The 12,113-nt window shown below is 41.5% G+C and overlaps 1 protein-coding gene across 3 annotated transcripts in view; it reads right to left on the bottom strand.

Moving 5' to 3' along the window:
* Positions 1-12,113, bottom strand: part of SERINC3 (serine incorporator 3) — a 28,356-nt gene that overhangs the window by 5,957 nt on the left and 10,286 nt on the right. For all 3 annotated transcript variants that reach the window (XR_010119385.1, XM_055266391.2, XM_055266392.2), the window contains exons 4-9: positions 11,059-11,138; positions 9,654-9,791; positions 6,567-6,736; positions 4,522-4,612; positions 3,326-3,506; positions 584-811 (exon numbers count right to left, since the gene is read on the bottom strand). Coding sequence is in view for 2 of the 3 variants with exons in the window: in XM_055266391.2 (XP_055122366.2) it covers positions 584-811; positions 3,326-3,506; positions 4,522-4,612; positions 6,567-6,736; positions 9,654-9,791; positions 11,059-11,138 (888 nt within the window). In the remaining variant the exon portion in view is untranslated. The remainder of the gene's footprint in view (positions 1-583; positions 812-3,325; positions 3,507-4,521; positions 4,613-6,566; positions 6,737-9,653; positions 9,792-11,058; positions 11,139-12,113) is intronic.

Raw genomic sequence — 12,113 nt, 5'->3', positions numbered from 1 at the left:
ACCCTCCTGCAGCCCCCAGCCAAGGCCAAGAAATTCTCCAGTGAAACTTGGCTGGCACTACCCCCCAGTAGGGTTGCAGGGGACCAGAGGAAGCTGCTATTTTTAGTTCTTATGACCAAGAACTAAAGAACTCATTGTCTCTGCCTCTCAAATGACTTTTCTTCTTGCCAGCATGAAAGACCCTATCAGGGCAAAGTTCTTTAGATGTTCCTAGTTATTGGCAAAAGTCTAGATTGAGATAGCCTCCCTGAAACTTTCCTTCCTTAATACATTATTACGTGAACCAGAATGCTCTGACATGGCCATCTCTATACACAGAAAATCAGTGAACAAAGACGGGTCAGATTGCTTTATGTCATGATTTTCTTTCTCAATTAACTCAACTCTGTAAGAGCTCCCAGTGATTTGCACTGCAAAGAATTACAATGGGTTTTAAATGCTAGAGGGGATAAAGTCAAGAGTATTTAACCCAACTTCACTATATGGGTAAGAGCAAGGATTCTGAGGTCAGGACAATGGATGAGATTTTATAGGCCATCCAAGGGTTTTATGGTCTTCCGTCTGTTTTGTCTGTGTCTCCTACCTGTACCAGCTGGTCAGGGTCATCATGATGTACAAGGAAGCCAAGCAGAGCATGAGGTGGAATAAGGAGTAGCTATACTGCACTCCCTCTTTCTCGTTGTCCACAGCCCGCCGAGGCTGTCCATCTTCTTCATCACTGGCACCATTGGTAGTTGTATCACCAAGGATGACGCTGTCACTCCCTGATAGGGTCAGCTTGTCTACTTGGCTATTAGTGGAAGTGCGGATGCTGGAAAGTGATCCCAAGGAAGACAAATCAGAAAGGGGCCATGACAATGAACTGCTGCCACTGGCCTGTATACAAGACACTTACTGCTGAGCTGTTCCTACTCTGGAGACTGAAAGCTTTCTGAAGATCCTGCTTAAAGTTCTGAACTGCTGCCTATCATCATAAGACTGATGGCACTGTCATCAGTTACTACTTGATGTGATGGTTTAATTGCTTAGGAGTTTCATAAAACACACTATGCTCTCAGTGTCTGTTTCCGTGACTTCACAAGTGCCGCTTCTATGATTGGAATGTACCATGCGCCAACCTCCTTCCAACTAACTTACTCATCCTTCACTTCTCTGACTTGCTGTCATGTCCTCTGGAAGGCCTTCCCTGACATCACCCCTCACTGGCTAGGTTACAAGACACTCCTCCGACTTCCCACAGCTTCCTAGGCTTCCTTCTGCCACTGCATGTATCACTCCTGTCTTCCTTGCTATTCACAGAATGCCTTAACAATGACCTTAGTCTATGTATTTCTAGCACTACAGATGTTCACTAAAAGTTTGTTAAATGACTGAATAAAAATGTAAATACAAATAAAGGACAAAAATTACATGCTCGTTTCAACAGACACAGAAAAAACATCTCACAAATCCAATACCTTTCCATGATAAAAACAGTCAAAGTAGAACTTCCTCAGGCTGATAAAAGGAACAAATGAAAAACCCACAGCTAACATCATACTTAACAGAAAGACTAAAAACTTTTCCCCTGAGATCAGGAACAAGACAAGGATCCTACTCTCACCACTTCTATCCAACAATGTAGTAAAGTTCTAGCCAGAGCAAGAAAAAGAGATAAATGGTATCCAGATTAGAAAAGAAGTAAAACTATCTCTATCTGTAGATGACTTCATCTTGTTTATAGGAAATCCTATGGAATACATACACATGCAAACTATTAGAACCAATAAATAAGTTCACCAAAGTTGCAGGATACAAGATCAATATACAGAAATCAGGACGGGGTGTGGTGGCTCACGCCTTGTAATCTCAACTACTTGAGAGGCTGAGGTGGGAGGATCGCTAGAGGACAGGAGCTCAAGACTGGCCAGTGCAACACAGCAAGACTGTTCCTAAAAAGATTAAAAATTAGCTGGGCATGATGGTGTGTGCCTGCAGTTTCAGCTACTCAGGAGGCTGAGGTCGGAGGATCACTTGAAACCAGGAGCTTGAGTCTGTAGTGAACTATGATCACACCACTGCCTTCCAGCCTAGATGACAGAGCAAGACTTCTTCTCTTAAAAAAAAAAAAAAAAAACCCCACAAAAATCAATTGTATTTCTTTCTTTTTGAGATGAGGGCTCACTGTGTCACCCAGGTGGACTGTAGCAGTACAATCACAGCTCACTGCAGCCTTGACCTCCTGGGCTCAATTGGTCCTCCCACCTCCCCAAGTAGCTGGGACTACAGATTGCACCACCACACCTGGCTAATTTTTATAGAGACAGGGTCTTACTATCTTGCTCTGGCTGGTCTCAAACTCCTGCACGCAAGCGATCCTCCCACCTCAGCCTCCTAACGTGTGGGGAATACAGGCATGAGCCACCGTGCCTGGTCACCAATCACATCTCTATACACTAGCAATAAACAACCCAAAAGTTAAGCTAAGAAAACATATATTCATTTATAATACCATCGAAAAGAATAAAATACTTAGAATTTTATTTAGAATAAAACGCTTAAAAACAAAATAAGTTTAAGATTTGTATACTAATAACTAACTATAAACCACTGAAAGAAATTAAAGACCTAAATAAATGGTTTAAGTAAAGAAGACTTCAGTAAGCTATCTTCATGGTCACAGACTGGAAGCCTTAATATTGCCGAGATGACAATACTCCCCAATTTGGTCTATACAGATTCAACTCAATCCCTACAAAAATCCCAACTACATATTTTTTTGCAGAAATTGACAAGCTGATCCTGAAATTCACATGGGAATGCAAAGGACCCATAACTGCCAAAACAATTTTTAAAAAGAACAAATATGGAGGACTCATACTTCCTAATTTCAAAACTTACTACAGGCTGGGCATGATGGCTCACACCTGTAATCCCAGCACTTTGGGAGGCTGAGACAGGAGGATCACCTGAGGTCAGGAGTTCGAGACCAGCCTAGCCAACATGGTGAAACGCTGTCTCTACTAAAAATACAAAAATTAGCCAGGCATAGTGGCAGGTGCCTGTAATCCCAGCTACTTGGGAGCCTGAGGCAGAATTGCTTGAACCCAGGAGGTGGAGATTGCAGTGAGCTGAGATCGTGCCACTCCACTCCAGCCTAGGTGACAGAGCAAGACGCTGTCTCAAAAAAATATATATGTACACAGCTCATAAAGCAAGTAAAGAACTTTTCATTAAAGAGAGCGAAGTTTTTTAATTTCTCATGCTGCTTTTTGAAAGCAAAACAGCTTCTTCACTTTATTATCAACCTCCATGAAAATCTTGTTCTAAGTACCTTTTAACTTACCTCGAATACAAAAGGCAGAGAACAAAGACAAACAGTCCAATAAAATTATCTGAATCCAGTAAAGACCCACTCTTTGACGGTGGAGTAGGGGTAGGGACCACAGCAGTTGAATTTCCAGGAGCCAGGGTTGGTGCAGTTATGCGTGTAATAAAGCTCATCAGGTTGGGGTTGCAGGAACGATCTGAAAATGAGAAAATTTTTATTATCCTTGGTTACAGCTCATCTTGTTCCAAGAAAGGACTTGAGGAGTTCCTTACATATCATTCAGTCATGATGTGAAACATGGGAATACTTTACTTAAAAAATCTGAAATTTGGCAGTCAGTAACACATTTCGTCACAATCAATGACTTAGAATTAGGAAAAAAAGAAAAGAACAACAGAATCTGTCAAATTTCATAAACATCATTATTGATTTTATTGGTTTTGTAGTTTGACTGACAAATCTTTTTAATTCTTTAGTGCCAAGGTTTTAAGCACAGAAGTTTATCTCTATTTTGGTTTTCACATAGTTACTTAAGAACAAAATATAAGTTATCATGGGGGGGGATCTGCATTAACTGTTTTCCTTTAAAAGAAGCCCATAGAATATCCTACTGAGAAACAATCCCATAATAACTACAAAAGGAGATTTCCTACAGCTGTTTCTTCTAGAGCCTGTGACATCAAACTAAAATTCAGTCAAAACAAAGGGCCACTCAAAAAAAAAAAAAAAAAAATATTAGCCGGGCGTGGTGGCAGGGGCCTGTAGTCCCAGCTACTCGGAGAGGCTGAGGCAGAAGAATGGTGTGAACCCGGGAGGCGGAGCTTGCAGTGAGCCGAGATCGCGCCACTGCACTCCAGCCTGGGTGACAGAGCGAGACTGTGTCTCAAAAAAAAAAAAAAAAAAAAAAAAAACAAACAAAGGGCCAAAGCCCTTGACCATGGCTCTTAACTAGTTTGACTCAGCCTAGGTTAGGTAAAGCCTAGACCATCTAAAGGACTCTGACTGTTTAGACTGTCAGTTATAAATAGCTATGAATAGATGTGGGGACTAAAATGTGAAAGGTAAATACCTACAAACCTACAGTGAACACTGTACATTTAAGTTTTGTTTGCTTGTTTCACATTTGCTCTAGCTCTAGTTTTTGTACCACCTATGTAAGGGCTGATTTCCTTTCTTTTTATCAAATGAATGTGTTATTGACATTCCCTTACCAGGTTCATTGGACATGGCTGACCAGGTGAGGTACATAGTGTAGAGGGTGATGAGGGAGGACTGCAAGAGGCCGGAGCGAGGCTGGTGTTCCTATGGAATCAAAAGGAAGACAGTGGCACGGGGACTGCCAAGGGCTGACTTTCCAAAATGCAGTGCACTTCTCTGGGATTAATTCAACTATCAGTAACTGAGAAGTTTCAGATTCTTCTTGAGAGTTGAAAGGTGACAAATAATCTTTCAGTTCAGTTAGCTCGCAAAAGAACCCAGAAAGATGAAGCAAGTACTACTGGTTCCCAAGGCATTTCATGATCCTAGAAATTCCTGTGCATCACACAAGGCTTTTGATTTTCTACTCCTTTGGTGTAGTGAAAAGATCTAAGATCAGCTTTGCAACTAATTAGTAGCTGGGTGAGACCTATCACTTCTTTGAGACTTCTGTTTTCTCACTTTTAAAAGGAAAGGTGAGGTCTAGATAGAATTTTCATATTTCATATCTATAACTCCAAGAATTTTTTTAAACTGTTTTTTTTTTTTTAGTTTGTTTTTGTTTTTTTTGAGACGGAGTCTCGCTCTTGTCACCCAGGCTGGAGTGCAGTGGTGCGATCTCAGCTCACTGTAACCTCCTCCTGGGTTCAAGTTTCTCCTTGCTTCAGCCTCCTGAGTAGCTGGAATTACAGGTGCCCGCCACCACACCCGGCTAATTTTTGTACTTTTAGTAGAGATGGGGTTTCGTCATGTTGGCCAGGCTGGTCTCAAACTCCTGACCTCAGGTGATCAGCCCGCCTTGGCCTCCCAAAGTGCTGGGATTACAGGCATGAGCCATTGCGCCCAGCTGGAGTTTCGCTCTTATTGCCCAGGCTGGAGTGCAATGGCGCAATCTCAGCTCACTGCAACCTCCGCTTCCAGAGTTCAGGCTATTCTCCTTCCCCTCAGCCTGCCAAGTAGCTGGGATTATAGGTGTGTGCCCCTACGCCTAGCTAATTTTGTATTTTTAGTAGAGACGATGTTTCACCATGTTGGTCAGGCTGGTCTTGAACTCCTGACCTCTAGTGATCCACCCGCCTTGGCCTCCCAAAGTGCTGGGATTACAGGCGTTAGGCCACGACACCCAGCCTAAACTATGGTATTTAGAACTCAAGAGCATGAGTTTTGTTTTGAAATATTAAAATCAATTATTTTTCACAGTTTAATTCCCCTAAAATATCTTGGCTAATGACTCATAAGAATCATTCCCAGCCGTGTGCGGTGGCTTACACCTGTAAAACTAGCACTTTGGGAGGCTGAGATGGGTGGATCACCTGAGGTCAGGAGTACGAGACCAGCCTTGCCAACCTGGTGAAACCCTGTCTCAACTAAAAATACAAAAATTAGCCAGGCATGGTGGCAGGCGCCTGGCCAAGGCAGGAGAATTACTTGAACCTGGGAAGTGGAGGTTGTAGTGAGCTGAGATTGCACCATCGCACTCCAGCCTAGGGGACAAGAGTGAGACTTTGTCTCAAAAAAAGAAAAAAAAAAAAGACTCATTCCTGGCCAGGCGTGGTGGCTCACGCCTGTAATCCCAGCACCTTGGGAGGCCGAGGCGGGTGGATCACGAGGTCAAGAGTTCAGCCTGGCCAAGATGGTGAAACCCTATCTCTACTAAAAATACAAAAATTGGCCAGGCCCGGTGGTGGATGCTTGTGATCCCAGCTACTCAGGAGGCTGAGGCAGAGAACTGCTTGAACCCAGGAGGCAGAGGTTGCAGTGAGTCGAGATCGTGCCACTCCACCCTGGTCGACAGAGCGAGACTCCATCTCAAAAAAAAAAAAAAAAAAAAAAAAAAAGCACTATAAATTTTCAAGTTACCTGGGTTTTTTTTTTTTTTAATGATAGTGAAATTCATTTAATTATGATATAGGCATGAAATAGAATTATGAAGATTTTATAATATGGAAAAATGTTCAAGTGGATAAACTTAGACATAAATTCATAAGAAAGGGTACCTAGATTTTAAGCTTAGAATTAAAAACCTTTCACAGGAGAAAGAAGTAGTAAACAATCATACCTGAATTTTTGGGTGGATCGATATAATAGAAGCCACAACGCAAAGGATCAGGTTAATACTGATGAAGAACTTGTTTTCTGTGCAGCCATCTGGCTTGGTGTAGTATGTATAGAGCAGCCCGACACAGATGATTGACAGGATATAAAAGGCGCTTGTGAAAGACAGTAAAGCTGCAGAAAGGGAAACCAATATGAATGACCACAATTATAATAAACTAATAATGAAGGCCAATTTTCTTCCACTCCATATAAAAATGATGAGACATTATTTCACTTTTCTAGGGTAATTTACAGTAAAATTACAGAGGCCTCAAGGTTAAAGTATCAAGATTGTATTCAATTGGCTTGATGTTAAATTCCAAAATCTACCAAGCAACTGAATTCACTTCCTGAATTACCTAATTTGATTTCATGGGTTGATTACCAGACATTTGATCATTCCAGCTAGAGTTAACTGCTACCTATATGTTAATCAACGTATATTGTGAGCTTTTCTTAGGAACCTAAATGATTCCTATACCCTCAAAATGACCCAGTTCACAGCAAGCTCCATGCCAAGATGGTGTTAGAGGAAAACAGAATAGACACACTGGTATCTTTTTATGACAGTTTTTTCCTCTGCAGCCACTGGCTATCTAAACCCATTTCCCATCACAAACAGTAAGACTACATCCCTGAACTGGAAAAGTGGCTCATTTGCTATTTTTTAATATCTAAAGTAATGGTCCTTTCCATTCACACTGAAAATCAACAATTAGCTGTGTTGGCTGAGTATGGTGGCTCATGCCTGTAATCCCAGCACTTTGGGAGGCTAAGGTGGGTGGATTGCTTGAGCCTGAGCTCCAGACCAGCCCAGGCAACATGGCAAAACCCTGTCTCTACAAAAAATACAAAAATCAGCCAGGCATGGTGGCATGAGGCTGTAGCCCCAGCTACTTGGGAAGCTGAGGCAGGGGGGATTGCTTGAGCCCAGGACATAGAAGTTGCAGTGAGCCGAGATGGTGCCACTGCACTCCAGCCTGGACAACAGAACAAAACCCCATCTCAAACAACAAACAAAACAATTAGCTGTGTAGCTCTGAAAATTAGAAAACATGAAACAGCACATACAGTACACTTAGACCAACTGCAAGAATGATGAGCTCAGTTAACTTGTATTCAAGTCAAAGCCCAGATGTAAGAAAACTAGTTTCTACTTATCTCAATGAATTTTGCATGTCTAAAATTAAATGATGTATATTAAGTTACTAGCACACTTCTTAATGTTTTCGCATCTGAATATACAAGATTTTTCTACACTTAGTTACTATAAAGTATGACCAATTTGCAACTCAATACATTCTTCTAGAGTTGTATGATCCAAAATGAATTAAAGAAAATAACAGCCGGGTGTGGTGGCTCATGCCTGCAATCCTAACACTTTGGGAGGGCAAGGCAGGTGGATCGATTGAGTCCAGGAGTTCCGGCAACATGGCGAAACCTTGTCTCTACAAAAAACACAAAAATTAGCCGGTCATTGTGGTGTGGGCGTGGTAGTGTGGGTGTGGTGGTGTGTATCTGTAGTCCCAGCTACTTGGGAGGCTGAGGTGGATAGCTTGAGCCAGGAAGGCAGAGGTTGCAGTGAGCCATGATTGTGCCACTGTACTCCAGCCTGGGTGAGAGAGTGAGACCTAATCTCAAAAAAAAAAAAAAAAAAAAAGAAAAAAATAGATAAAGATAAAACTGTCATTACAAACAATTTAAATGACCAACACCAGGGTAAAGGTTAAATGAATTACAGTATACTCTGCTATGGAATGCCATGGAATTGTATGGAATGGAATACCATGCGGCTTACAGTAAACTCCATGCCAGGAGCTTGAATGCAGTTAAATGAGTAAGACATACCTACACTCACTGGTAAGGAAGAATATTCATCATGTAGGAAGTGAAAAGAGCAAGTCATGGAACAATATACAGTACAATCCTGTTTACATTTAAATACAAAAGCAAGGTGAATGCATAAATACATAAAGGTCCACAAGAGTGGCTACATCTGGAAAGGAAAATGGGTTGCAGATAGGTGGAGATTTGCATGTTTTAGTCTTCATAAAGTTAAAAGTTCTATCATTTGTCTTTATGGTAAACATAGTATTTTTTAAAATATATGTAAATATTTTTAAAAACTAAATCAAATGAAAATAAAACTGGGCAATTCGATAGTGTGTACTAAAAGCATTTTAAAATATTCATACACTTTGACTCTTCTGTTTCTGGGAATTTGTCCTAAGGAAATAATCAGAAATGTGTGCAAATGTATATTATGAGGTAGTAAGGCTCTAACACAGCCAAAATATATTCGCAAGCTACTGTTAAATCCTATTATCACTCTAGAAATTATAAGTGCCCCTTTCCCACCAGAAAGTTTTTCATAGCAGGTGTGGGGTCCCTTTCTGAATAACGCCATAAGGACTACTCACTCCTATCTGCCTAAAGTAGGTGGGCAGCTGTCCCATATGTTGAACCCATCTGAGTTTCCTCTCCATGCAAACAAGGTTATCAAAACCAGAACTAAGCCACTAAATATAACTGCTTTTCCTTATCTAAACACATGTAATTACATTATGACTCGAAATAAATAAACTGGGAAAATCCAACGATTTATATTATCTGTGCTACTTTCTTCCAGTGATGCACATAATTCAGAGCCAAATTCAGGAAATTATAGATTTTTTTCCTTTTATTTAATGTTATTATTATTTTTAGAGATCGGGTCTTGCTCTGTCACCCAGGCTGCAGTACAGTGGCATGATGATAGCTTACTGCAGTTTTGAACTCCTGGGTTCCACAGATTCTCCTGCCTTAGCCTGCTGAGTAGCTAGGACTATAGGTATATGCCAACATGCCTGGCAAATTTTTTTTTTCTAATGTAAAGATGGAGTCTCAATATGCTGCCTAGACTGGTCTTGAACTCCTGGATTCAAGCCATTCTCCCACCTTGGACTTCTGTCCCTGGGGACTATAGCTCCTAGGACTATAATGATGATTTTTATTGTACACCCCGCTTAATGTAGCAGTATGGCTAACATAGGTGAGTAGAGATACCTACCAGCATACCACAACCTTGGGTTTCCTTCTTCCATTCGATTTACCCATGATTCACTCCAAGAATGAGCAAAGTCTACCAGCAGCACCAGCTGAATGAGGATGAAGAGGGCGGCCCCTATCATGCCAACAACAAACCAGACTACAAGAACCAAGAGAACAAAGTTATTCTCTACCATAGAGTAACATTTCAGAAGATCCAACATTCTGAACGGATTTCAATTAAAACAAGACAGAGGTGGTAAAGACATTCTGTCTCCAGCAGTACAGCAAGATTCCAAACTCAAAGGCATTCTTAAAAGCTTTCTACTGGGTTTCAGACCTTTTAAAATATGTTTTAGCTTGTGCCAAGGGGAGCCTGGGACCTGAGTTCCAAATGATACTATAAGTCTTTTCTTTTAGAGGCAGGAAAATTACAGTAGAAAGCTAAAGATGTCACCTGATGCCATGCTTAGGAAGTAGGTTAAGACAGATAGGGGAGCACAGGAGTTGTAAGTCCTTATTTTGACAGGCTCTCTGATTAGCTTTGTATTCCATCAAGTGAGAACACAAACTATTAAGATATTGCCAAAGATTAACATATGGTTCCAGAAAATCTGAGAGGTGCGGTGAATGCCTCCTGACTTAAATCCACATATTAATAATGAGTTGCGGCCGGGCGTGGTGGCTCACACCTGTAATCCCAGCACTTCCGGAGGCTGAGGCAGGTGGATCATGAGGTCAGGAGTTCAAGACCAGCCTGGCCAAGATGGTGAAACCGCGTCTCTACCTAAAATACAAAAAGTAGCTGGGCGTGGTGGTGGGCGCCTGTAATCCCAGCTACTCGGGAGACTGAGGCAGAGAACTGCTTGAACCCGGGAGGTGGAGGTTGCAGTGAGCTGAGATCGTGCCACGGCACTCCAGCCTGGGAGACAGAGTGAGACTCTGTCTAAAAAATATATATATCTATTGAGTTGCAGGTACTAAGTCATATTAATTGGATACCATCTCATTTACTTGTCAGTTCTGCAAAAACAGTAATTAAAATGTAGTTTTGTTTTTTTTTTTTTTTTAAGACAGAGTCTTGATCTGTCGCCCAGGCTGGAGTGCAGTGGCACGATCTTGGCACACTGCAACCTCTGCCTCCCAGGTTCAAGCAATTTTGCTGCCTCAGCCTCCTGAGTACCTGGAATTACAAGTGTGCACCACCACGCCTGGCTAATTTTTGTATTTTTAGTAGACACAGGGCTTCACCATATTGGCCAGGTTGGTCTCAAACTCCTGACCTCAGGTGATCCGCCCATCTTGGCCTCCCAAAGTGCTGAGCTTACAGGTGTAAGCCACTGCGCCTGGCCTAAAATGTAGCTTTAACTCAATCATCTATAGAGTTTATATAGTTTAAAATTAACCCCCTTAATGGTGAACCCTACCTGAGCTGAAATAGCCCCCAGGGATGTAGAAAGATCCAACCATGATTCCAATAAGGGCAGCAATTTTGAAGAACCAAAACCTATTAAAATATAAAAATGCATTTATGAAATGCTGTTTCACCCTTACACTTAGAAAAATTCATTTCTGAAATGCAAAAATAATAGCCTAATAGCTTTCTTCCCAACATGATTGTCTGGACTATTTTCTTCATTTGACTATTCATTTAACAGGCTAATTCATTTAATATTTCACACAATTAAAGGACAACATTAGCCTAGAGGATAAATCACTCACATTTATTACCAGAGAAAATTGAAAATTTAGAGTCTCCCTACTTTTAGCACTTAAAGGTAGGCATTTTTCTAGCATTCTGGGAGTTCTAAAATAACACTGTTAGGTACACGCAGAGCCTAACTGTAAGGTCTGGATGAAAAGTAATCACAAATCCTCTGTTTACAACACAGGGCACAGAAACCTTGCCCACAATGACACAGCTCATCGCTGGCACCTGATTTTCAGTTCATGATCTTTAATGACTGCCTTGTATGGCAGAGTGGAAAGAACTAGGCTTTGGAGCTGGACAGATCTAAGTTTCAATCTTAGCTCCAACCTCCAACTGGTTAACAGGTCTCAGGCAATTTATTAACCTGTCTGCAATGCAGTTACTGCATCTGTAAAAAGGAGATTATAATACACATCAAGTTTGTAAAACACCATTCAGTCTTTGAGAATTAGAAATAGGGCTGGGCGCAGTGGCTCACGCCTGTAAGCCCAGCACTTCAGGAGGCAAAGGCAGGTGGATCACCTGAGGTCAAGAGTTCTAGACCAGCCTGGCCAACACGGTGAAACCCCATCTCTATTAAAAATACAAAAATTAGCCAAGCATGGTGGCAGGTGCCTATAATCCCAGCTACTAGGGAGGCTGAGGCAGGAGAATCACTTGAACCCGGGAGGGGGAGGTTGCAGTGAGCCGAGATCGCGCCATTACACTCCAGCCTGGGTGACAAGAGTGAAACTCCATCTCCAAAAACAAAAAAAAAAAAAAAAAAAAAAA

This window comes from Symphalangus syndactylus, chromosome 24 (genome assembly GCF_028878055.3).
Source record: "Symphalangus syndactylus isolate Jambi chromosome 24, NHGRI_mSymSyn1-v2.1_pri, whole genome shotgun sequence".
NCBI lineage: Eukaryota > Metazoa > Chordata > Mammalia > Primates > Hylobatidae > Symphalangus > Symphalangus syndactylus.
Note: the sequence above shows the minus strand (reverse complement) of the source record. Positions and strands in the feature narration are given on the sequence as shown.